General features: G+C 45.5%; 1 protein-coding gene across 2 annotated transcripts in view; it reads right to left on the bottom strand.

Annotated features, from left to right (window-relative positions):
• The window catches only part of PSD3 (pleckstrin and Sec7 domain containing 3), a gene marked incomplete at its 5' end in the record, with an annotated part of 867292 nt that overhangs the window by 734821 nt on the left and 105992 nt on the right, over positions 1–26479 (bottom strand). Inside the window, one exon of one of the 2 annotated variants that reach the window (XM_082247749.1) lies at positions 24616–24843. The exons of the other annotated variant lie outside the window; for it this stretch is intronic. Within the exon in view, the coding sequence (XP_082103875.1) occupies positions 24616–24636 (21 nt within the window). Of the gene's footprint in view, positions 1–24615; positions 24844–26479 lie in introns of those variants that run through there. 2 annotated transcript variants of the gene reach the window in all.

The following is a 26479-nucleotide window of genomic DNA, read 5'->3' as shown; positions in this document are numbered from 1 at the left end:
ATATTTAATCCACTCTGAAACCGATATATGTATTATTAGAGGTTTAAATGTGGTACATATCAGACTCCGAGATCAATATTTTTAAAAGACCTAAAACACTGTTTTGCAAATTTTTCAGACCGGATTTGTATATAATCATGATAGACTCCCTTATTAATAGGCAGGTAGTTTGATACAAGCTCCCTGTGCCTGTAATACACAAACTAAATTTTCTTTAGAAAATTTTTAAAAACATTCATCCGATTTTTCTAACCATTAGTGTATATTGGTGTTCGTTGTCAACCACAGTGACAGGAAAATTTGAAGGAGCAGAATAGAAAACTTCTCGATCAAACAAATCTTCAAATAGTGTATGTGGTTTTTGCTCAGAAGTTTTATTCATTTTAAAATTTATTGTTAAAAGCAAGTGGAATTTACAAACAACACTCGTCCATTCAACAAATATATAAATCATTTTTGAACAAATATAGATGCAAATATTTTTGTCCAAAAATCCAATACATGTATGGGAAGCAGAAGACCTTTAGTCCCCGTACACACTAGGGCGACCTGTGAGGCGACCTGGTCGCCTCACAGGTCGCCTTCCATAGGGAAGCTGCGGACCCGTTCTAATAGGAGCGACACAAGTCGCTCCGACTTAGAAAATGGGTCCCGAGCTTCTTTGGGGCGACCTGGAGGCGACCGCCATAAACTTCAGTGTTATGAAGTCCGTGCCGGCCGCTCCGAGGTCGGGGCGCGCTGCTCGCACCTCGACCTCGGAGGTCGCCCCTGGAAGTCGGATCGCCCCAGTGTGAACGGGGCCTTAGTAGCAGCAGCATGCTTTTTTTTTCATGTGTATGTATATAAAAAAAATATGCCCAGAAGTTGGATATGCAGGATATTTTAACTGGGAGTCAGACATGAAGGTATATGAAGGGTGGAGGGGAGAAAATAACATTTATATATTAAAGTAGTACTAAAAGCTGAGACTTTTTTTTTTTTCATGGATATAATCATTTTAAATACAGTATAATGCACAATACTAATAAACTTTTACTTTAAATGTAATTGTGATGCCTTATATCACCTCTAGTCTATCGGCCTCCACCTTCTCTGGGTTCAGATGCTGATCTTCCCAGCACAGAGCCCTTACAGTGATTGTAAATGTTGGATTTTTTCTTTTTAACAACAATCTTGTCATACTTTTCCTCGCTGTGTAATGATTTTTCACAGAGCAGCACTGATTCTCCTCTTCTGCCCCCCCCATGGCACTTCCAGCCCCTTCTGCCTTCAAAGTGCCCCTATAGGAAGCAGCAAAGTATAGTACTGTACAGAGTGTCCCTATAGCAAAAAACCTCTGCCTTTAGAATCACTTGATTCCTTCTCTTGCCCAGGACTATATTTCCCATGAGGCATTGCTCCTCACACATTCACAAGTTCTCTGTCATCTACTGACATGTATGGATGGTTTACTGAGCTGTATGTGTGTTGCACTGTATTTTCTGATATGTAAACAAATAATGCATTCTGTATGAAGGACAACTAATCGGCTGACGATTAATCGATTACGAAAATAGTTGACAACTATTTTCATAATCGATTAGTTGACGATTATAATCGATTAATCGATTAGTTGTTTCAGCCCTAATATAGAATATCAGAAAATTAAATACAAGGCTACATTACTTGCACATTTACAATGACTACCATTTATTACTTCTAGTTAAAAAGAGAAAATTAATTTCTGTATTCATGGAAAAAGTAAATATACACTCACCGTCAGCCACCAGATAAGAGGTTCCTAAACTAGGACCCACTGACCCCCGAAGGCTCCATTCACACCTGAGCGTTCTGCAGCAACACCTGCTGCACTTCTTTTATTATTTAGGTGTTTTTTGGCACGTTTTTGGAGCGGCACCATTTATTTGAATGGGCCTCCCTCCGCTCCAAAAAATGTGGCATAGAATTTTGGAACAGAGCCAGGTGTGTTTGGGCATTGCCGATTTTGCAGCGATTTTAAGGCATTTTTTGCACGACAATTGCGGAAATATTGTACTGCATTGAGGGTCCCCCACAAAGAAGAAATAATTGCATTGCGAATGCGTCCCGTGTTTTCCCGTGATTCTGCCAGTGATTCCAGTACGTTCAGGTGTGAATGGAGCCCAAGTGCTCCATGGATGGGTTTGGGTGGGTCAGATAAAATAATAGCATTTACATTCACAGAAATAAACTAGATAATGAGAGAGTGAGAAGAAGAAGCAGTAGCAGTAGATTTGAGTAGAATTAAATTTGTTTTGCTTAATTTGCACAAGATTGGTGTTTCCTTCCAACTTCCAACCACCGCTTTCTCAAACAAAAAAAGGAGTTGAAAGATGGCTCAGCACACCAGACTCTACCTACAATAAAATATCCTATCTGGGTGAAATGTTCCCCAGGCTTCTCATTGAATTCAAATGTTTTGGTCATGTGTGCAGGTTTATGTTAAATTGGTATGTTGTGGTTTGTTCCTTTAGATGTTCTTTTCGGCCTCTGGAGCGAAATGAATGGCAGGAGATGGGTTTTCTCATCATGTGACCACTGACCTAAGCTGTCATAGTGGTACACGATCCCACCCCATCCCATCAGCTCTGTATCATAAACAGTGAACGGGGGCTGTAGGAAGCACACTCACAGCCCAACACCAGTTTCCCATAGGCATTACTCAACCAAAAAAAAAAAATAATAATAATTATCCATATATTACATCTTTTTCGGCTCTTCTCTGTAATACCAACGTCAGACAGCATATTCAAAAAAATCCTTTAAAAAGCTCCTTGGTTGCCGTTTCCTTTCTGAAGGTGGCATCATTTGTTTTACATGGTCCCAATATGTATGGGAATGTACCCACCCTCCTTCGCTAGCTCCAAACATGTACTGCAATCATACGTGCCATCGCAGCCTGCATTGGTTCACTTTTTAATAATCATCACTCCCATTCATACCATCTCTGCCCACACAGCACTGCACAGGGAACAGCACTGCCCCCCCAGGGTTCAGAGTAAGAGCGGGACCAGGATACATTGACACATGCAGAGTAGGACCACCAATGTAATGTGCAATGGGAATTGGAGTTTGACTACAGAGGGGCGCTGCTCATGCGCCTTTACTAGAAAGGGATGTAAAACAGGCTCAGTAGGGAGCACGCGGAGGAGAAAAGATGCAGGAAAAAATGTGAGCACAGAATAAAGCCCAACTCCAAGGAAAATGGAAAAGTACAAGGAAAATTATCCTTTGCAGTGGGTTACAGGACTCTTTACTCTACTGGCAGACAGCACTCCCCCATACTCCAGTAGTGGACTGTTCCTTGGCATCCTTAATTTCATTACAGGGCTCTGGACCCTGCTTTGGTCTTGATGATGTCAAGGGGAGAAAAAGCTGGAGGCCGGTCAGGCTGTGAGGGGGGAGAGGAGAATAAGGTAGGTAAATCTTCTTTTATTGTTCCCCTGGACCAAAATGAGCAAACAACCCCTGCAGTGCAGTTACAGCCCCACTGTAAGGGGTCATTTTTATAATTGTCTGAAGTTGGGATGTATGGCTGAAACCCAGGCAAATATAGAAACCACTCCATTTAGCCCTGTGAATCATTTAAAGTAGTTGTAAAGTCAGAGATGGATTACTGCCAGCCCCTTATTTCAGATCACCTCTGTGCAGTGACGTGGCCTCCCACGCTCTCCTTCCCCGATCTAAGGGCTATAGCGGGAGGGGCTAAGCAGACAGCACAGTGGTCACATTACCTCCCAGCTGACGTCAGACAGGGATCTCAGCCCCTCCCGCTGTAGCCCTTAAAACAGGGGAGGAGAGCTGCGGGAGGTCACGTGACAGCGCAGAGCGCAGAGGGGATCTGAAAAAAGGTATTTATCAGCATCACCTTAAACAAACATTTACACTGTGTAGTATACCTTGGTATAACACAGGGGCTGGCAGTAATCCTACTTAAATTTTTCAACCACTTTAAAATTATTTTTAATCAGTGCATCGCTGAACTAAAATGGTATAGTTTTTATAGTAAGGTTTGTTTAGGATGATGGTATAGTTTTTATAGTTATGTTTGTTTAGGATGATGCCAATAAATACCTTATTTCAGATTGCCTCTGTGCGGTCACATGACCTCCTGCAGCTCTCCTCTCCTAAGGGCTACAGCGGGGGGGGGGGGGGCTGAGATCCCTCTCTGACGTCAGTCGGGTGATGTTGTGACTGCTGTGCTGTTTGCTTAGCCCCTCCCGCTGTGGCCCTTAGATCTGGGGAGGAAAGCGGTGGGAGGTCACGTGAACGCACAGAGGTGATCTGAAAGAAAGTATTTAGTGGCATAATTTTAAACAAACATTTACACTGTGTAGTATACCTTGGTAAAACAGAGGGGCTGGCAGTATTCCTACTCTGACTTTACTGCCAGCTACTAATAGTGGCAGGAGGGGAGGGGAGGGGCAGGGAGGAGATTGCTCACACACAGGAGTGAACAGGCAGGAAGGGGGGAGAGAGGGGAGAGCTGGGGGATGACAAAAGTATGTAAACTGACCACCATATCATGGATCAGCAGCTATGATTACCGTGGTCAGTTAGTATAGGGGCACACAGAAACAAGCAGGATCAACCAGGTTTAATACAACATAGAAAGGGACAGATTAGACAGCTCAAACACTTTGCTGTTTAACCTGCTTTAAAGGGTTTTTTTTAGGGTTACAACCTCTTTGGTATATCTAAAACCAAACATTTTCTTAAGATTGAAGTAGGAAATGGTTAAAACCTCTGTTACCTGTCTCCCTACTGGGGGGACAGGAAGTGGGGGGGGAAATAAGTGACACAGATGGCAATGACAGAGGCTCTAACCCTTTCTTGTGGTACAGAAAACAAAATAACACTTTGGTTGGATTAAGGCTGCCATAAAACTAACCCTATGAACAGGTGTAAAGGTAAGGAGAACACAGGGGATGACCTCACTGGTATACTTTTAGTCCTACCTTGTCCAATCACATTCTGTAACAGGCTGTATGCGATGTGTTTATAGGTCACAGACCTGGTTGTGTTGTTCAAAAAGTGTCTGTATTACAAAACTACAAATATTTCACACGTGTGTGTTTGCCTGTAGGTCAACTTTGAAAAAGAACCTCTTTATTGGGGAAAGAAAAAAAAAAACACATTTTGCATAGCACTACAGCAAAAAATAATGGTAATGGTTTATGCTAACCTTTATTCACTGGGGACTAATGAAGGCCACAAGAGATTTTCTCTACACGCGTTATGCTTGTACATTGTTCAGTGCACAGCAACTGGAACTACCAGAGACTATGCACAGCAACTTTGTATTGGTACGTATCATACAAAACAGTCAAACACTTCCAGCTTGATTAGACATGTGCAACTTGATTCAGTCCGAATATACATTCGGACACATTTTTGGTTATTCGGATGTATCAGAATCTCCGAATTAAATAGTAATGAATTTCCTTGAAATTCCTTTAATTCCATTTTGTATATTTGTTTTCTAACGAATTCCAGATTTTCGTAACAATTTGATTTCAGATCAGTCAAAAAACGAACAACCGATTCGAATTCTGTGTGAACTAAACTAAACTAATTCAGAAATGAATCAACAAAACTAAATCAGTAAACATAACAAATCTATCCGAAAACTAAACATATTTTTCCGTTCTTCACATGTCTACTTGATAAGTTTTTCATTTAGGGCTCGTTTGCACTAGGATTGGTGACTGGCTATTTCCTGCACCTGAAAACAACTGTTTTCTATGTGCCCTGTTCACAACGCAACAGAGCCCCTGGGTGCCAAGCAGCATATTGTATGCGTTTTTTCACAAGAGATTGCAGCTTACCAGAAGGCGCCATGTACTGTACATTTCTGTGCACTGCAGCTTAGCAAAGGTGCATAGAACTGAATAAAATATTGACATATTAATAAAGTTGGAAAAAAAAAGAAGTACACAATGCAATGTGCTTAACCGCTTGCCGACCGTCGTAAGTACATATACTGCGGCGGTCAGCCCCGTGCAGGCAAAGTGACGTATGGGTAAGTCACTCGCCTGCGAGCCAATAGGGGGCGAGCGCGCGCCACCGGATCCCGCCCCCGCTCGTTCACGGACAACCCCCGCGCGTGTGCCCGTCGGACCCGATGTGCGCTGGTCACTCGCGATCGTCCGTTACAGGCGAAGAAAGGCAGGCGGCTAATGTAAACAAAGCCGCCTGTCATTCTCCCCTGTGTAAGTGCAGAGATCATACGGTCCTGCTATGTAGGACCCTAGATCTCTGCTGTTACATGAACAGCCACATCCCTGCACAGTTAGAAACATGCCCCTAGGGACACACTTATGCCTCGTTTCCACTGAGCGGATCGGTTCGGGTCAGTACGGTACGCTAATTTGAGTGTTTCCATTATGAAAGTGGCCCATACAACCGAACCAAACCGCACCATTCCTGGTCCTGCTTCAGATGTAGGGCCATAGGAAATGGAACGGTACGGTTAGGGCGGAGCTACTAGCGTCACACGATAGATTCCACTGATTGGCGGACAGGAAAACTTCAATGCTCACGTCAAATGAAAGAGCAAAACAAACACCTCATTTGGTGTAAACCCCGCATGGTCCCTGGTGGCCCAACTTGCAGTGGAAACGCTCACCTGAATAGACCGGACCATTCTAACCCTTCCAAACTGTACCGACCCGAACCGCTCCGCTCAGTGGAAACGAGGCATTAACCCCTCCTTCTCCAATAAAGTTAACCCCTTCCCTGCCAGTGTCATTTTTACAGTAACAGTCATATGTATAGCACTGATTACTGTAGTAATGTCACTGGTACCCCCAAAAGTGTCAAAAATGTCAGTCAAGGGTCCGATCTGTCCACCGCAATGTCGCAGTCCCGCAAAAAAAAAAAAAAACGCAGATCGCCGCCATTACTCGTTAAAAAACAAACAACAAAAATGACAAAAATCTTTCCCGTAGTTAGTAAACGCAATAACTTTTGAGCAAACCAATCAAAATACACTTATTACGATTTTTTTTACCAAACATATGTAGCAGAAAACAAATTGGCCAAAAATGTTAAAAAATTTGGATTTTTACATTTTTTTTGGGGAATTTCATATAAATAAATGTGAAAAATATTGTTATTTTTTTCAAAATTTACGCTTTTTTTTTGTTTATAGCGCATGATCAAAAAAAAAAAAAAAAAAAAAAAAAAAAAAAAAAAATCGCACAGGTGATCAAATACCACCAAAAGAAAGCTCTGTTTGTGGGGAAAAAGGACATCAAATTCGTTTAGGTACAGCGTCGCACGACCGTGCAATTGTCCGTTAAAGTCACGCAGTGCCGAATCACAAAATAGAGTCTGGTCAGGAAGGGGGTAAAATCTTCTGGGGCTTAAGTGGTTAAACAGCGAGCTCCTGCTGCCACCACATGAGGAAAAGGGGTGCTAAAAGCTCCCCCTTTCCCCCCATTGTCGTCGGAGACAGACATAGGTGGGGGGGGGGGGGGGCGCTGAACATGACGCAGATCACTGTGCAGCGATCTTATCCGGAAGTTGGAGCTGGTACCTGTCAAAACCAGGTACCCGCTTCCCCCCAAAAAGTGCCAAATTTGGCAGTGAAGAGGGGGAGGGTGCAAACAAGTGGAGCTTCGCTTTAAATATGCATCACAGCACCCTTTACCAGACTTAACACTGACAACTGCTCGCACAGTGAAAACCCTGCGATTTTTCCGCGCAGGCCAATGTGAACAAGCTCTTAGCACTAGACTTCACAACGATTCCTAAATCCATCCAGCTGCAGAATATATGAGAGATTTTTATAACTGGTGAAATGGGCCTAGTCCCCTACAAGTGTATTGTGTCAGAATTCCACTGTAAGCAACCAAACAGTATAAAAGCACAAACTGTGCCGGACAGAATTTTACAGCGATTACATAATTCTGTGTGTCGAAAATAAAGAGCTTATGTTGTAAAAATAGACAATACATAAATCCGAGGGAGAAAAACACTAGCGTTAGGAGGAAAATTACACTTCACGGTTTTGTTTCGGCTACATTACATGACTGACACACTGATAGAGCACAGGGTTACTTTATCTGTCCTTGTAGATACATGGGATATTAGGGGTTTTACACTGGATTTCTACAGCAGCCTCATCTAATGCTTCTAGGCTTTTCACTGAGGCTAGAAAATGAAGTTCCTTTTTAGAATAAAGTCATTGTCTTGGGATTTAACCTAAAGGCCCTTTTCAGATGGAGCAGAATCTGTCCAAGAGGATCTGCCTGCTCAGCGGGGGATCTCTCTGCTGATCCCCACTGCGTCAAGGCCAGCGCTGGCTCTGTCTCTCTGGGTCCAAAAAAAAAGTCAAATTCCAGACGTTTAAAAGTTTTGGGACACCAGCCGTAACTCCGGACCCCGGGGCGACCTCCGCGTTTTACGTGGCCAGGGGGGCGGGAGAGCTCCCTGAAAAATTTGGGGTCCCTAGCTGGAAGCGGCGGGGGAGAGCCGACCGTGGACGCGAGGGCGGTCGAGGACGCCGCGAGCGGCGTGCCGCGATTTAGCCGCGGCCTCCCGCAGCCTCGGCGGATCGAACTTGCTGTTTTTACCGGTCGATATCTCTGGGACCGCGGGTGGCGGGGACTTGAAACTTGGCGGGCCGGGGGTCGAGGACCTCCTCTAGGGCTGGCAAAAGTTTGGGGTCTCTGGGTGCGACGGGCGGGGAGCGGTGGCCGCCTGAATGAGCCCCGCCGATCGGGTCACCTCGACACGGCGGAGGCGGATGACAGGTGCAAAGCAGAGCGGACAGGGACATAGCCCTCTGTTTTCTATGGGGTGGTCAGATGGAAATGAACTGCATATGTCTGTTTCTATCCAATCTGATCCACCGGATGGATGGGGATACATTCGCCATCTGTTTTTAGTGGACTGGATCGAATCGGATGCCGGCAGGTGACAGCGGACACATGTCCGCTGACATCCGCTGCCCCATGGAGAAAATTGGGTGGTCCGATCGGGTCCGCCTGAAAATCGAACATTCAAACCTGATCGGTCTGCTGGTGTGAAAGGGAAACCTCAAAGTTTCCCTTGCAGTGGGGCTCCACTTGCACTGCAGTAATTGCAGTAATAAGGTCATCCCCTGTGAGTAATTACACCAATATCAGTGCATCCCTATCCCCCATCTATGCCAAACATCAAAGATGGAAGAATTTCACCTGACATCTATTGTGTTCAGGCAGTTGCAGTGTTCCCTTACATTGGTGGTCTATTGAAAAGTGCCCCCTCACGCTGGTGGCAGCTAACCCAGGAAAGTTGCAGATGCACTGGGCTGCACACGCGGTGCAGATGAACTGCAGCACATGACTGTGAAAGCAGCCTTATAGGGGGCTCAGAACAGTAAGGGTTCATTTACATTTGTAGTTTGGGGGTTGGTAAAACCCCATAGTGAAGACATATTTTTACCACCCCTGCCCCAACCACAGCCCCTTTAGCTGAAGTGGCCAGGAGTGTACACATGTTCCAGCCGCAGCAAGACTTATATGCCCTTTCATTGTTGGTGGGTGTAGCACCTGCCAAGCATGACCCATTCAAGTGAATTAGGTCACTCTGCAAGTGCCCATCAAGCTTGTGCAGTACAGCAAACAAGGGGTTAAAGCAGGAAGCACAATGACGCTTTCTCCCCACCTGCTTTAATCCCTTGGACTTAACAGAAGCATACAGTTGTGGGGCGCTGGCAGAGTGGCCCAGGACCCTATATTCATTATATCTGGTCTCTCACAGTACACAGAACATGGAAATGCAATTAGTTTAGTAAAGATAAACTGCTAAATACCTTTTCTCATCAGCAGTATATAGCAGTCTTGTGACTTCTATCACTGGTTAAAGCTTGTAGGAGGAGGCTGCATAACCCCTGACCCTCTCTCTGGACAGTGCAGATTGGCCCCGGGCTGATCACATGCACCCTTCCAAGAAAAAAAAAAAACTCTAGCAATACACACCAAACTGAGCATGTGCAGGGTGCAGGGTGCAGGGTGCCCCCCCCCCCCCCCCCAGGCTCTGTACTAATCAGCAGATGGATTGGGGACTGTAGAAGAAGGAGAGGATCAGAAAAGATGGGATCAAACAGCCTTTTTACACAATGCGGAGGATTAACCCCTTAGGTTCCACAGTGAACACAAGCTTTCTTTTTTTCTGCCTATACAGACTGATTTTACTGTTGTGGGTTTAGTAACTCTTCAAAGACAGATTCCACCTTTTGCCAAAATTCAAAAATTAATTCAAATGAATTGTATTTTTTAACGTACGCGTGTGTGCTACTGATTTTCATTATATTCTTTTATGAGCGGAGCACAATATGCGCAGCATATTTAACCACCTCCCACCCGGGCCATTGTACATATACGGCCGGGTGGGAGTCTCGTCCTGATCGGACGTTCCGGAACGTCCTTCAGAAGGAGAGAGATCGCGCCGCCGCGGGCACGCGCAGCAGCGCGATCTCGATGTGCCTGTGTCCCCAGGACACAGAGCAACAAGACTCGGCAGGAGGGCCCTGTGATTGGCCCTCCTGATCACATGACGGCTGTGTCCAATCACAGCCGTCATGTAATGTCAATACAGCCGTTGTAACGGCTTTGATCTCTTCTCCTCCTGACAGATCCTGTCAGTGAGGAGAAGAGCAGAGGATCGATTCTGCAGCCGGGGTGATCAGTGAGTATTTCTAATTACTCACTGATCACAGGGGGGGTCTGTGCTGGTAATCAGATGATTGATTACCAGTGCAGCCCTGGGGGGAGGGGGTGCCACTAGAGCCACAAGGAATGCCCACCCATGACCCCCAGGGATGCCCACCATGGCCACCAGGGATGGCAAACAGGGCTCAGAGAGCCTGCCAGTGGTGCCCCCCTATCAGTGCTGCCCACCAATGCCATCTATCAGTGCTGCCCACCAGTGCCCGTTATTGCCATCTATAAGTGCCGCCCACCAGTGCCCATTATTGCCCACCAGTGCTACCTATCAGTGCCCATCAGTGCCCCCCATCAGTGCCGATCAGTGCCACCCATCAGTGCCACCTATCAGTGCCCATCAGTGCCGCCGATCAGTCCCCATCAGTGCTGCCTATCAGTGCCCATCAGTGCTGCCTATCAGTGCCCACCAATGCTGCATATCAGTGCTATCTATCAGTGCCACATATCAGTGCCCATCAGTGCTGCATATCAGTGCTACCTATCAGTGCCCATCAGTGCTGCATATCAGTGCCACCCCATCAGTGCCACCCCATCAGTGTCTCCTCATCAGTGCCTGTCAGTGCGGCGTCATCAATGCTCATCAGTGCAGGAAAAAACGTATCTATTTACAAAATTTTATAACCTAAACAAAAAAAAATTTTTTTTTTTCAAACTTTTCAGTCTTTTTTTATTTGTGCACCAAAAAAGAAAACACCTTGCAGTGATCAAATACCACCAAAAGAAAGCTCTATTTGTGGGGAAAAAATGACACAAATTTGGTTTAGGTACAGCGTTGCATGACCGAGCAATTGTCATTCAAAATGCAACAGCGCTAAAAGCTGAAAATTGGTCTGGGAAGGAAGGGGGTTTAAGTGCCCTGTATTGAGGTGGTTAAAGGAATTGAACACAGCACTGTTTAAAGACTGTCACACGATGAATGAATGAATAAAGAAACACGAGGATTTGAACTAACTTCATTTTTCTTTTTTAATGTACTTTTTTTCGATGTCTAATGTCTGCCTGATGTTTAATTTTCAATATTTCTATTTTCATACTAGTATTGTTAGGTGTATGGGATTGTTTATTTAGCAGACTAGGCAGTGCCTAAATTATTACATTTGGTTTAAAAGGTACAGTACATTATTAGAGCAGCAGCCGGTCACATATTGATCTCACATTGGTAGAGGCACTTTACTAGTTTTTTATACTTATCTGATCCTAAGCATGAGTGTATTAAAAAAAAAAAATAAATCAATACAAGATGGGACTTTAGCCTCTCCATTCACAACTTCACAGCTGGTTACCTACCGCGCACGTGTGAAGCCGGCGGCAGGGGAAGGAGGGGGCCTGAACTTCTGAGGGACCGCGTCGCAGGTAGGTCTCATGGAAGTGGGGACGGGTACCTGTCAAAAACAGGTACCCGCCCCCCTCCCCGAAAGGTGACAAATGTGGCAGCGGAAGGGAGGAGGAAACAAACCCCTTTTGGGTGGAACTCCGCTTGAAGCTTTCCGACATACAGGTTGTTCCACCTGGTTCACAGGAACTTCAATGCATTTCACTAACCAGAGCTTTTTTAATAGGGGAAGATCACATACTGTAGCTAGATACTCATGCTGTAGCCATCTAGGGAAACTCCCATGATGTAATCTCTACTTCCACAGGGAACACATAAAATTGAACAGTTGGTTAATTGCAATACACTATATATGTGATCACCTGTGAGGAATGCAGAGTACGATACATAGGCCATACAAAAAGGAGGTTATGTGACAGACTACTGGATCACTTGCAGAATAAAAAAAAGCAAAAATTTGCAAATGAACATAGCTACACATTTTATAAATGCACATGCAAAAAATATTGACTTCTTGAAGATACGTATCATTGAATGTATAGACAAATTTATCAGAGCAGGAGATAGTTTCTCCTGACTTTGGCATTGTGGATTTTTGCTTTGAATACCAGTTTACACGACGGCCTTAAAGCGGAGTTCCGGGCACAGAAATCATTTTTCAACAAACATACCCCCGGGACAGTCAGGGCTAGTACATACCACAATGGCTAGCCTCTGATCTGTCCCGGTTCGCACTTACCTTTTAGAAGAAATACTCACTTATAAAATTTCTTCCACAGCGTTTCCATCTCTCTTGTGGGCAGCTGAAGCCGGCGCGGTCCTCTTCTGCGTCTTCTTCCGCGTCTTCTTCTTCCAGAATGCGCCTGCACCGGCCCCTCTCGTCACTTCCGGTGCGGCGCCGCATTCCTCCGCTGTTTAGCAGGGGAATGCAGCGTCGCCCGGAAGTGACGAGCGGGGCCGGTGCCGTCGCATTGATTCCTGGGAGCGATGACGTTCAGCTCCCAGGAATCAGTGCAAGCCCGGAAGTGATGGCGGAGCCGCGGCACAGAGGGAGGAAGTGAAGACTAGGTGAGTATATTCTATCTTCAATTACAAGGTGAGTAAATAAAAATAAAAAAAACCTAACTATCCAATTCCTTTTCAGGTGAAGGGGAACAAGCGGACGGGCACAAAAAAAAAATATTGATTTTGTGCCCGGAACTCCGCTTTAATTTTGAGTGGGATTTTTCCCACTGTTAGAGATTTCCACCCCCCCACCCTATTTTTTCTTCTAGACCAGGGGTCTTCAAACTACGGCCCTCCAGTTGTTCAGGAACTACAATTTCCATCATGCCGAGTCATGACTGTAAAGGTCAGAGTTTTACAATGCCTCATGGGATGTGTAGTTCCGCAACAGCTGGAGGGCCGTAGTTTGAGGATCCCTGCTCTATACATTTATATACAGTACAGACCAAAAGTTTGGACACACCTCATTCAAAGAGTTTTCGTTATTTTCATGACTATGAAAATTGTAGAGTCACACTTCAAGAGGTAGTCACCTGAAATGGTCTTCCAACAGTCTTGAAGGAATTCCCAGAGATGCTTAGCACTTGTTGGCCCTTTTGCCTTCACTCTGCGGTCCAGCTCACCAAAACCATCTCGATTGGGTTCAGGTCCGGTGACTGTGGAGGCCAGGTCATCTGGCGCAGCACCACATCACTCTCCTTCTTGGTCAAATAGTCCTTACACAGCCTGGAGGTGTGTTTGGGGTCATTGTCCTGTTGAAAAATAAATGATGATCCAACTAAACGCAAACCGCATGGAATAGCATGCCGCTGCAAGATGCTGTGGTAGCCATGCTGGTTCAGTATGCCTTCAATTTTGAATAAATCCCCAACAGTGTCACCAGCAAAGCACCCCCACACCATCACACCTCCTCCTCCATGCTTCACGGTGGGAACCAGGCATGTAGAGTCCATCCGTTCACCTCTTCAAAGACACGGTGGTTGGAACCAAAGATCTCAAATTTGGACTCATCAGACCAAAGCACAGATTTCCACTGGTCTAATGTCCATTCCTTGTGTTCTTTAGCCCAAACAAGTCTCTTCTGCTTGTTGCCTTTCTTTAGCAGTGGTTTCCTAGCAGATATTCTACCATGAAGGCCTGATTCACACAGTCTCCTCTTAACAGTTGTTCTAGAGATGTGTCTGCTGTTAGAACTCCGTGTGCCATTGACCTGGTCTCTAATCTGAGCTGCTGTTAACCTGCGATTTCTGAGGCTGGTGACTCGGATGAACTTATCCTCTGCAGCAGAGGTGACTCTTGGTCTTCCTTTCCTGGGGCAGTCCACATGTGAGCCAGTTTCTTTGTAGCGCTTGATGGTTTTGGTGACTGCACTTGGGGACACTTTCAAAGTTTTCCCAATTTTTCGGACTGACTGACCTTCATTTCTTAAAGTAATGATGGCCACTCGTTTTCCTGTACTTAGCTGCTTTTTTGTTGCCATAATACAAATTCTAAGACCCTGTTCACATAGGGGTGACCCGACTTGCTGGGGCGACCTGTGAAGTCGCGGTGCACGGACTTCATATAATTGAAGTCAATGCAGGTCCCCTCCAGGTCGCCCCAAAGTAGTACAGGACCCTTTTTCTAAGTCGGAGCGACTTGTGTCGCTCCTATTAGAACGGGTCCTGTGCTAATCTATGGCAGGCGACCCACCGCGACTTGTCAGGCGACCAAGTCACCTGACAAGTCACGCTAGTGTGAATGGGCACTAACAGTCTATTCAGCTGTGTATCCACTTGACTTCTGCACAACATAACTGATGGTCCCAACCCCATTTATAAGGCAAGAAATTACATTTATTAAACCTGACAGGGCACACCTGTGAAGTGAAAACCATTTTAGGTGACTACCTCTTGAAGTGTGACTCTACAATTTTCATAGTCATGAAAATAAAGAAAACTCTTTGAATGAGAAGGTGTGTCCAAACTTTTGGTCTGTACTGTATATTCTAGTAAAACTGAATAAATTAGTAAGGGGTCTCCTATTTCATCTCAGTATTAGTTTGAAGCACATGAGATGATTTTATATAAATCAAAAATATATTGGTTTTAAATAATTTTTTTTTTTTTTTTTTATTATTGTTCTAATAAATAGGATGCTTTTAAATCATTTTGAGTGGGATGTTTCCCACTGTTAGAGATCCCCCCTCCACCCTATTTTTTCTCTATACATTTTTATATATCTAGTAAAATGGAATAAATTAGTACAGGGTCTCCTATTTTATCTCAGTCTTAGTTTGAAGCACATGAGATGATATTATAGAAATCAAAAAAATATATTTTTTTTTTTTGTTTTTTTATTATTGTTCTAATAAACATGACAATTTTAAGAGGATGGCTTCATGAATAGATAATCTGATCTGGGAATATGTAATTATTGAATTTAGAAAGACAGGTTCTCCTAATGCACTAAGATACAAGTACAGATACATTTTCACTAGGCTTCAAAATATTTGAAGAACCCCACCACAATAACAAGGCACGTTTGATACAATGTAGTCTCTCGTGAAAGTCTGTGATGTCTCAGGACATAAGGTAACAGTGTATCTTTGTTATCTAGTGAATCTGTGTGTGTATTACTGAAGTGTTTGACCTCATAAGGGGTTCCATAGAGTTAATTGATTGGCTTTGATGGTCATGGGTATGGGAGCCCTGATGTAAGGGTAGCGCTCAGCATGTGATCTTCACCCTATTGGTAAGCTCTGCTTAGAGTGAAATGCATTGGAGTTCCTGCAAACCAGGTGGAACAGTCTGTGATTCAAAGAGAAAGCTCCACCCAAAAGGGGAAGTTCTGCTTTACGGCCACCTCCCCTGCTCCTGGTACAGAAATTGCACTTTTGGGGAGCGGGGGGACAGGTCCCAGAAGACTATGGGACCATACACAAGGCGCAGCATGGCTTGCACATTTACAGTGGGCACCCAGCTGTCGCAACCTGTCACAGTTGGGTGCCCACAGTTAACATACTGGCACCGGGGACAGATGACAGAAGATGAGAACGGCTGGATCATGGGGCAGATGAGTGGCCGCTTATTTAAAATTTTACACAGGAGACTGGAGCTCCTCTTTAACCCACACATGCCTAAAGGCCCGTACACACGATAAGAAAATCTGAAGGGAAAATTTGTCCGATGACCGATCTGCTGATTTTCGGATTGTTAGTATGTTGCTTTCGACAGCCAACTCCGACTTTTCGGCTGACAAAATCCTGATGTGCAGGCTATAAAATTTTTGTTGTCCGTAATACATCTGATTTTCATCTCATTAGTACAGATTTCGACGGAAAGAAATCTTAAGAGCAAGCCTAGGCATGCTCTGAGAGAAAGAACACATACAAAGCAATCCAACACATGACATCACTTCTGAAGTAGAATTCTACTATTCTACTGAAAGTCGTACAGGAAAATTTATATGAAAATAACCTCTTTACTTTCCACGTCAGACTAGCATGCCACAAAAAACAGACAACAGATCGTTCGATAATCTTATCGTGTGTACGGGGCTTTAGCGTTTTTCTGACATTTGTTGCTTACAGTTAAAAATCAGTATTTTTTGCCAGAAAATTACTTAGAACCCCCAAACATTTTAAAGCGACACTTTAAAAAAAATGTTAATGGTTACCTGTTTAGAGTTAGGCTCCATGTACACAGGACGTTAGAAAAAACGTGCTGCAAAGCTAGTTCTGACGCTGGGAAAAAGCAGCTGTTAAACGTGCTTTCAGTAGCTTTTTCCATTGGCGTTATTGCACGTTTGGCCACGTTGCTTTTAGCAGCGTTTTTTCTGCCTCCATTCAAAATCAATGGTTCCCTATGACATGAGTGGGGCGTGGCCTCCCAATGACGTCATCGGGAGGCCATGCCCCTAATGGCTATATAACAAGCTGCAGAGACCGGAGACCGGCATAATCACCGGGGACAGCGTCGGAGAAGGACCGGAGGAAGAAGAAGAGCCGAGGGCAAAAGAGCAGAAGATTGGACAGAAGAAGAGCGGACAGCAAAAGAGCAGAAGACAAGAAGAGTGGAGAGGGAGAAGACCAGAGCGGAGAAGTCCGGATGAAGATTTTTAATAAACTTTCCTAAACGTCTCCTGTCGTTATTTACATACACTGCCTTTTATGGGGTGAATGAGTAGGGGTACAATGTACCCCATACCCATAGGGAGGGGGTCTGGGATCTGGGGGGCCACCCTTGTTAAAGGGGGCTTCCAGATTCCGATGAGCCCCCTGCCCGCAGAGCCCCCACAACCACTGGCCAGGGTTGTGGGGATGGGGGTAAGGTGCTTTGAGGTGGGGGGTGCAGAGCTCCCCCTGCCCCAAAGCACCAACACCCCCCCATGTTGAGGGCGTGTGGCCTGGTATGGTCCAGGGGGGGTGGGGCCGCTCGCTTGTCCCTTCCCCCTTTCTGCCCTGCCGGGCTGCGTGCCCGAATAAGGGACCCCACGCCGTTTTTTCGCCGTGGGGCTACCCTCAAATTCCATACCGGACCCAAAGGGCCTGGTTTGGAACCTGGAGGGGACCCCCACGCAGTTTTTTTCCCATTTTTGGCGTGAAGTTCCCCCTCAAGATTCTCACAGCGCAAGTCGACTTCCATTCAAATCAATAGGCTCCCATAAGGAACCATTGATTTTGAATGGAAGAAAAAAAAAAAAGTATAACGTGGCTGAACGTACTTCATCACGTTCGGTCCCGTTTTTGCGTTTGAAACGCCGGGAAACACACGTTCGAACGCAAATAATTGCGTTCCAAAAAACGTCCCTGAACTCAACTGCCTGCAAATGACTGTAAATGACCCTGTGTACATGGGCAGATAAGATAACATGCAGGTGGGTTCAGGAGCTTCTGAAAAAAATGCCCAACTGCTCCTAAACGGCCATTTACAATGTCCCGTGTACATGGAGCCTTACAGAGCTTGTGCTAGAATTATTGCTCTCACTCTAACGATCGCAGCAATACCTCACATGTGTGGTTTAAAAACCGTTTACATATTACGCGAGCACAGAGGGACACGGCACTTTGATTTTTTTTTTTTTTTTTTTGTACTGTTCCTTTAGAAAAAAAAAGTGATCACTTTTATTTGGTGTAACAAGGAATGTAAACATTCCTGGTGACAGTATTAGGCAGTTACAGGTACTCTTTACAGAGGGGTCTGGGGTCTAAAACCCCAGACCCCTCCTCTGCACTTAAAAGCATTCAAAACACCAAGTTTTGCTGTTTTGAATGCTGTCTTTTTCTTTTTTTATCTGGCGCCTTTTAGGCTCCAGTATCCTGAAGTGATGTCCGGGTTTTTACATCAGAGACCTGATTAGAGCCGAATCAGGCTTTGTTCGGGTCTTTGGCTAGCCAACGGACATGCCAGCTGGTTGCCTGGGTCTCCCAGTAGAACTCCCACTTCTGCTCCTTGTAATAAACACAGAGCGGCTGCTCAGCCGCATCGTTTGTTATTACATGAAAGGCGACCATTGGCGATAAACAACGCTACAGGGGTGATGCCTCTAGCTGCAGGCACCACCCCAATACAACCCCCTGAAGCTGAGGCTGCATATTTGCATTCCGTCAGCATGAAGGGGTTAATAAACTGCTTGTTTTGATCTAGGGGATTGGATAAAGCTTATACGCACCCAATCCTCTGCTCCACCTGCAAACAGCGCTCCCCCGCGATTCAACAGTGGACTATCGGTCCCGTTTTTGCATTTGAAACGCGGGGAAACACACGTTCGAGCGCAAATAATCCTCACATCTAGAGAGTCACAAGACCGCTAGGCCATGTGTGTGTGTGTGTGGGGGGGGGGGGGGGGGGGGTTAGGAGCCACAGGGAACAGTCTTGTGTGAGGAGGATTGGAGGATTAGGTAAGTATATCTCTGTTCTCCAATTCCATAGACAAAAGTACTGTTCTCCAATTCCATAGAAAAGTACTTCAAAATTTAGTTTGCTTTTAACATTTGATTTTGGACTGAATTCATTTTTTTCTGAGTTAAAACCACATTCACTGTTAACATTTTTTCATCCTGCTCCATTGAATTTTCTCACCACTGCAGTCGAAGACAAACATCGGTTTAACCCCACTAACTGTTTGAAAATTGAACGAACGCCCTTAAAACATAAAATTTCAATCAAAATTCTACTAGCGTATGGCCAGCCTAATGCAGATTTCTAATATGTTCTAATAGATTCCTCCATCTATGCCTCTATGCTAAACAGTGTCGCCAGTGTGCGACCAGCTAATTTTAATACATAATTTTATTATTATGTGCATGAGCAAGCTCCAACAGAGCTGATACCCATAGCAACCAGACATCAACTGACATTTCACAGGACCTGTAAAGGCTGCCATACCTGGTTTGAATTTCTGATGATTCCTGTTGAATTGGTCCAAAGTTGAACTGGGGGGGGGGGGGACCCTGTTGGCACCACCCTGCTCAAAAAGTCAATTCTTCAATTGACTGTTGCTGAAAGAGCTGGGTGGAAAATTGCTGGCCTGCATCTGGATTCAGTCACTGTTCGAGTATTCTGACAGCTGCAGGTGCTGGCTGTCAGAATACAATGTCCTGGTGGAGGGGATTCCTCCATCCACCTCGCTGTGGATGGAAGAATATGTCTCTTTTTTTTCCATTCACCCTACTACTTTAGTGTGGATGGAGGAATCTGTTGGATTTATTTTTGTTCCACCCACAGGCTGAATGAAATGTCTATACATGTATGGCCAGAGAGTAGAGATGCATCGAAATTTTGGCCGCCGAAACATATTGGCCGAATATGGCGCTATCGGCATTTTGGCGCAATTTTACCGCAAATTACCACGGTTATGGCTTGATTTTCATAGGTCATGTGACCACATCACAAACCACATCAAAAACGTAACACGAGTGCGTTATTAAGGCGTTCTTGCTGCATTTTCAATGCATTTCAACAACTATGTGCGTTTTTTATGCGTTTTTTTTTAACTGTCCAAAAATGCAGCAAGCAGGATTTTTAACATCACAACAGAAGCCCAACGGACCAGTGTAAAGACATACATAGAATTTAAAGGGATGCATTTTTCTTGAGCTTTTCCTGCGCTAAGGTTGCCAATAATGGTCGACAATAAATTCATATTTATTTAAATTCATGATATTAAACACTTGCTACCCGCCCGCCATCAAATGACGGCAGAGCGGTGCAGCTATTGTTCTGGGACGCCGTCATATGATTGCGCACCATAACAGCCTCTCTTACGTGCCCACAGGGGCGCGCGGAGCGGCGATCGTGGCCGCACCGTGTTGCTAGGACATGGCGCAACCTTGATCTCGGTAAAGAATCACTGACATGACTCTTTACCCACGTGATCGGCTGTGTCCAATCACAGCTGGTCACATGTAAATGAGGAAGTGCCGTTATTCGCCTCTCCTCGCCTCACACTGTCAGAGGCTCCTCCTCATAGGGGAGACAAGTACAAGTAATCAGGGTACTGATCATCAGTGCCCTGATTACACAAAATGTAAATAAAGTGCAAATTACTGCCCACCTTCAGTGCCCGTCATCAGTGCCCACAATCAGTGCCCATAGTGCTGCCAGTCAGTGCCCATCAGTGCCTGCTCATCTAGGCACTGATGGGCACTGATGGTGCTGCCCATCAGTGCCGCCCGTCAGTGCCCATCAGTACCACCGATCAGTGCCCCATCTCAGGGCCACCTATCAGTGCAGCATATTAGTACCTCCTCATCAGTGCCACCTCATCCGTGCCCATCAGTGCAGTCTATCAGTGCCGCCTCATCAGCGCACATCAGTGAAAGAGAAAAATTATTTATTTGCAAATTTTACTCACAGAAAATAAGAAAAACTTTTTTTTTTCAAAATTGTGTCTTTTTTCTTTATCTTTTTGTAAGAAATAAAAACCCAGAGGTGATTAAATACCACCAAAAGAAAGCTCTATTTGTGTGGAAAAATTATAAAAATGTCATATGGGTACAGTGTTGTATGACAATTGTCATTCAAAGTGTGAGAGCGCTGAAAGCTGAAAATTGTCCTGGGCAGGCAGGGGGTGAAAGTGCCCTGTAGGTAAGTGGTTAATTAAAAAGTCAAATATAATACAATCATGTATAAAATTATAAATCATTTTTAAAAACTGTCATTTTCAGTTTTCGGCCAAGTGCATCCTGTATTACTAAAATTTCCATGCGGTGCACCTATAGCTTGAAGTGACGCTAAATCCTTATACTACAAAATTAATCCACACACATCTACTTCCCATGGGCCCTGTAATCCAATTTTCATTAAACCATTTCTCGCTGTGTTTTTCTGCTTCCTTGCAACGTCCTCCGTGAGCTCCCAAACCTCTCCTTTTCCCTGTCACTTCTGCAGTTAGTTGTGGTCATGTGCATTGCTCTATGCACACTACAACATCCATAGTCCTTAGTCCATCTCAGGCTACTGAGCAAGAGAGGGTGGCTACCTCCCTACATACAGCAGGTCCATGAAGAATGAATGTAGCCAATAAAGGATGAGCTCAGGTGTGTTCAGAAAAGAGTCCAAACCAACCTAAGCTATTCTGCCAGGAAGTGGTCAAAGCTGACAGCTATCATAGGTGATGGAGGCATTTTCTGTCCTGCAGAGGTGTGTATATTTGCAGCTGCAAGGTGATGAATGTCTCCACCACCTATGATTGGCTGTCAGCTTTGACAGCTTCCTATTGGGATAGCTCAAGCAGGTTCAGACTTGTGTCTAAATCCCCCTGAGCTATCTTGCCAGTAAGCTGTCAAACCTGACAGGCAATTATAGGTGGTGGAGACATTTTCTGCCCTGCAGGGGTGTGTATATTTACAGCTTCAATTTGGAGAATGCCTCTGCCACCTATGACTGGCTGTCAGGTTTGACCACTTCCTGGCGAGATAGCTCAAGCAGGTTCAGACTCCTGTCCAAACCCACCTGAGCCATCTTGCCAGGAAGCGGTCAAAGCTGACAGCCAATCATAGGTGGTGGGAGCATTCTCTGCCCTCCACGGGTGTGTATATTTACAGCTTTAAGGTAGGGAAGGCCTCTGTCATCTATGATTGGCTGTCGGCTTTGACAGCTTCCTAGCGAATCAGCTTATGCAGGTTCAGACTCATGTCCAAACCCACCTGTGCTATCCTACCAGGAAGAAGTCAAAGCTGACAGCCAATCATAGGTAGTGGAGGCATTTTCTGCCCTGCAGGGGCATGTATGTTTGCGGCTGCGAGGTGGGGGAATGCCTCCCCCACCTATGATTGACTGTAGGCTTTGACAGCTTCCTAGAGGGATAGCTGAAGCAGGTTAAGACTCGTGTCCAAATCCACCTGAGCTATCTCGCAAGAAAGCTGTCAAACCAGACAGCTAACCATAGGTGGTGGAGGCATTCTTTGCCCAGTAGAGGTGTGTATATTTGCAGTTGCGAGGTGAGGAATGCCTCCGCCACCTATGATTTTCTTTCAGCTTTGACAACTTCCCAGCGGAATAGCTCAAGCAGGTTCAAACTCGTGTCCAAATCCACCTGAGCTATCCTGCCAGGAAGCTGTCAAACCTGGCGGCCAACCAAAGGTGGTGGAGGAATTCTCTGCCCAGCAGGGGTATGTAAATTTGCAGCTGTGAGGTGAGGAATGCCTCCACCACCTATGATTCGCTGTCAGCTTTGACAACTTCCTAGAGCAGTGATGGTGAACCTTGGCACTCCAGAAGTTTTGGAACTACATTTCCCATGATGCTTGTGCATTCTGCAGTGTATTGGTGCATCATGTAGTTCTAAAACATCTTGGGTGCCAAGGTTCGCCATCACTGTCCTAGAGGGATAGCTGAAGCAGGTTCAGGTTTGTGATTGAACACACCTAGTTTATCACTGGTAACCAAACACTTTTGGGTGGATTTACTAAAACTGGAGAGTGCAAAATGTAGTGCAGCTCTGCAAAGAAACCAATAAGCTTCCAGGTTATATTGTCAAAGCTTAAAGCGGAGTTCCAGCCTAACCGCACACTCACCTGTTCCATGGTCCAGCGATGCGCGGTCTTCTCCCTCTCTGCTCTGCGGCGCCGGCATCACTGATGTGGGCACACGGCTGTTCACAGCCGGGTACGCACTGCGCATGCGCTAGTTGCACTATGCGTCATGATTGGCCAGCAATCTTCTGGGACCTCTGACATGTCCCAGAAGATTGCAGGGAGGGAAGGAGAGAGGAGAACTTCCGCTCAGGGCGCCGCGGCGCTCTGAGCGGAAGTGGGAGCGGGTACCTGTCAAAAATAGGTACCCGCTCACCCCCCAAAAAAAATGACATGCCAAATGTGGCATGTCAGGGGGTTAGGACTATTTAAAGCGGAAGTTCCACTTTTAAAGACGTGTTCCAGCTGAGGAAAAAAAATAGAAGTCAGCAGCTACAAATACTGTATCTGCTGACTTTTAATATATAGACACTTACCTGTCCAGGGAGCCCGCGATGTCAGCGCCCCAGCCAATTTTTGGCTTGGCTTTCGGGTGCTGCCGCCACCGCCATTCGTTCTAGGGGAAACCGGCCTTTCAGCTTCACAGGCTGTTCCCTACTGCGCATGCACATTCTAATTGGCTCGGCAACGGGGGAAGTAGGAGGGGGCCGAACTTCCAAGGGACAGGGCCGTGGCTCTGTCTCATGGAAGCGGGGACGGGTACCTGTCAAAAACAGGTCTCCGTTCCCCCCTGCCCCCTTTAAGGTGCCAAATGTGGCACCGGAGGGGGGGGGGGAAGCAGATGAGCGGAAGTTCCACTTTTGGGTGGAACTCCGATTTAATTGTACAAGCTAAAGTTGGAAGCTGATTGGCTACCATACACAGCTGCCCCAGATTATGAACTCTCTGGTTTTAGTAAATGAATGCCAGGTCACTGCAGCAGCAAAAAAATTAATTTGGCTAGGAGCAATAGAAGGTACTTTTCTGAGTTAAGAATACATATGTGAATGGAATGGGGTTTTCCAGAGTTTAGTGTCACTTTAAGAAAATGACACAAATCCTCTTTGTTCCTGTGGTCAAATGTTATTTTCCATTTCCAGATTTTTTTTTTGTTTTGTTAATAAATTATAAATAAACCTAAAGGTTTACATACAAACACAACAACAATAAAGTGCATCTGATAAGACAACAATATACATCAGACAGAAGAAGGCAGAAGTTAGCAGCAAGGAGTAAACAGTGGCAGCCCTAGATGTGCAAGGAGATGACAATGACTTCCCCATAAGAAGTCAGGACACCCAGGAAGGGACACATGGGGGATGGGGTCTCCAATACAACTGTCACTATGACATAAAGGAGAGGCAGCCAAGCTGATGAAAGTAAAGTCAGCTCATGGTGATCCTATTATACTGATCACTCCAGGAGGAGGAGGAGATCTCCTACATGGATCCCACTCATACAGCTGACTGCAACTTTTCCTGCTGATCAGCCCATATGAATGAATGGACTGGGCAGTACAGGAGAAGCATGGATCTCAGAACACAATACAAACTTACACACAGCAATAGGGGGGTGATCGGTGTACAGCTGGGGGGACACACACTTACCCCACCATCTCCTTCTTCCATTTTCCATGTCTGAGATGTCGCCTGTACAAATAAGTCCTCTGCTCTCCTTTGTGTTTTCCTTTCGCTTGCTCTCACTCCTCCCCTTGTCTCCTGTGCTGCCGTCTATACACAGGCAGGTCTGCTGCTCCCCCTCTCTCTCCCTCCTGTGTGCAGTCTTTGTTGTCAGCCGTCAGTGCTGGGGCTCTCCGCCTACTCCCCCCTATAGAAGAGATCCTGCTTCCTGAGCACAGCACCGGTGTCACTGTGTACTGACTGAGCACTGACTGAGCACAGCATGGCCCGGACACACAGCACCTCCTCCTCTACTCTCTCCAATCACTGGCCTGCCTTCTGCCTACATACACGATCATGTCTGCTTCCTACTACACTCTACTCTGTCATGTCTGCTTCCTAGAACAGGTACAAAGGGTACGATCTCCTCTGCTGTCTCATCACCTCTGCTTCCTAGAACAGGTACAAAGGGTACGATCTCCTCTGCTGTCTCATCACCTCTGCTTCCTAGAACAGGTACAAAGGGTACGATCTCCTCTGCTGTCTCATCACCTCTGCTTCCTAGAACAGGTACAAAGGGTACGATCTCTGCTGTCTCATCATCTCTGCTTCCTAGAACAGGTACACTGGGCACCATCTCTGCTGTCTCATCATCTCTGCTTCCTATATACCAGGTACACTGGACACCATCTCTGCTGTCTCATCATCTCTGCTTCCTATATACCAGGTACACTGGGCACCATCTCTGCTGTCTCATCATCTCTGCTTCCTATACCAGTTACACTGGGCACCATCTCTGCTGTCTCATCATCTCTGCTTCCTATATACCAGGTACACTGGACACCATCTCTGCTGTATCATCATCTCTGCTTCCTATATACCAGGTACACTGGACACCATCTCTGCTGTCTCATCATCTCTGCTTCCTATATACCAGGTACACTGGGCACCATCTCTGCTGTCTCATCATCTCTGCTTCCTATACCAGTTACACTGGGCACCATCTCTGCTGTCTCATCATCTCTGCTTCCTAGAACAGGTACACTGGGCACCATCTCTGCTGTCTCATCATCTCTGCTTCCTATATACCAGGTACACTGGGCACCATCTCTGCTGTCTCATCATCTCTGCTTCCTATATACCAGGTACACTGGACACCATCTCTGCTGTCTCATCATCTCTGCTTCCTATATACCAGGTACACTGGACACCATCTCTGCTGTCTCATCATCTCTGCTTCCTATATACCAGGTACACTGGACACCATCTCTGCTGTCTCATCATCTCTGCTTCCTATATACCAGGTACACTGGGCACCATCTTTGCTGTCTCATCATCTCTGCTTCCTATATACCAGGTACACTGGACACCATCTCTGCTGTCTCATCATCTCTGCTTCCTATATACCAGGTACACTGGGCACCATCTCTGCTGTCTCATCATCTCTGCTTCCTATATACCAGGTACACTGGACAGGATCTCTGTTGTCTCATCATCTCTGCTCCCTATATACTAGGTACACTGGACACCATCTCTGCTGTCTCATCATCTCTGCTTCCTATATACCAGGTACACTGTGCATCATCTCCTATGTCTCATCATCTCTGCTTCCTATATACCAGGTACACTGGACAGGATCTTCTCGGTGTCCTCATCTCTGCTTTCTAGGGTAAGTACTAACTTTTTTTATGTGCAGAAATTAATATTGTCTTTGTATGTTCAGAAAGCCAAAACATCTGTATGTCCCTTTTATTTTGTATACAATTGATGCCCAAATGAATAAGGATATCCGTGCATTTTATTTTTTTTTTTCACTTTTTTTTTTTTTAATTATTAATTTTTATAAATTTTT

Source organism: Pelophylax lessonae (assembly GCF_965119305.1).
Source record: "Pelophylax lessonae genome assembly, chromosome: 1".
In the NCBI taxonomy this organism is placed as follows: Eukaryota; Metazoa; Chordata; class Amphibia; order Anura; family Ranidae; genus Pelophylax; species Pelophylax lessonae.
The sequence above is the reverse complement of the archived record's forward strand: the minus strand, read 5'-3'. Positions and strand labels throughout refer to the sequence as shown.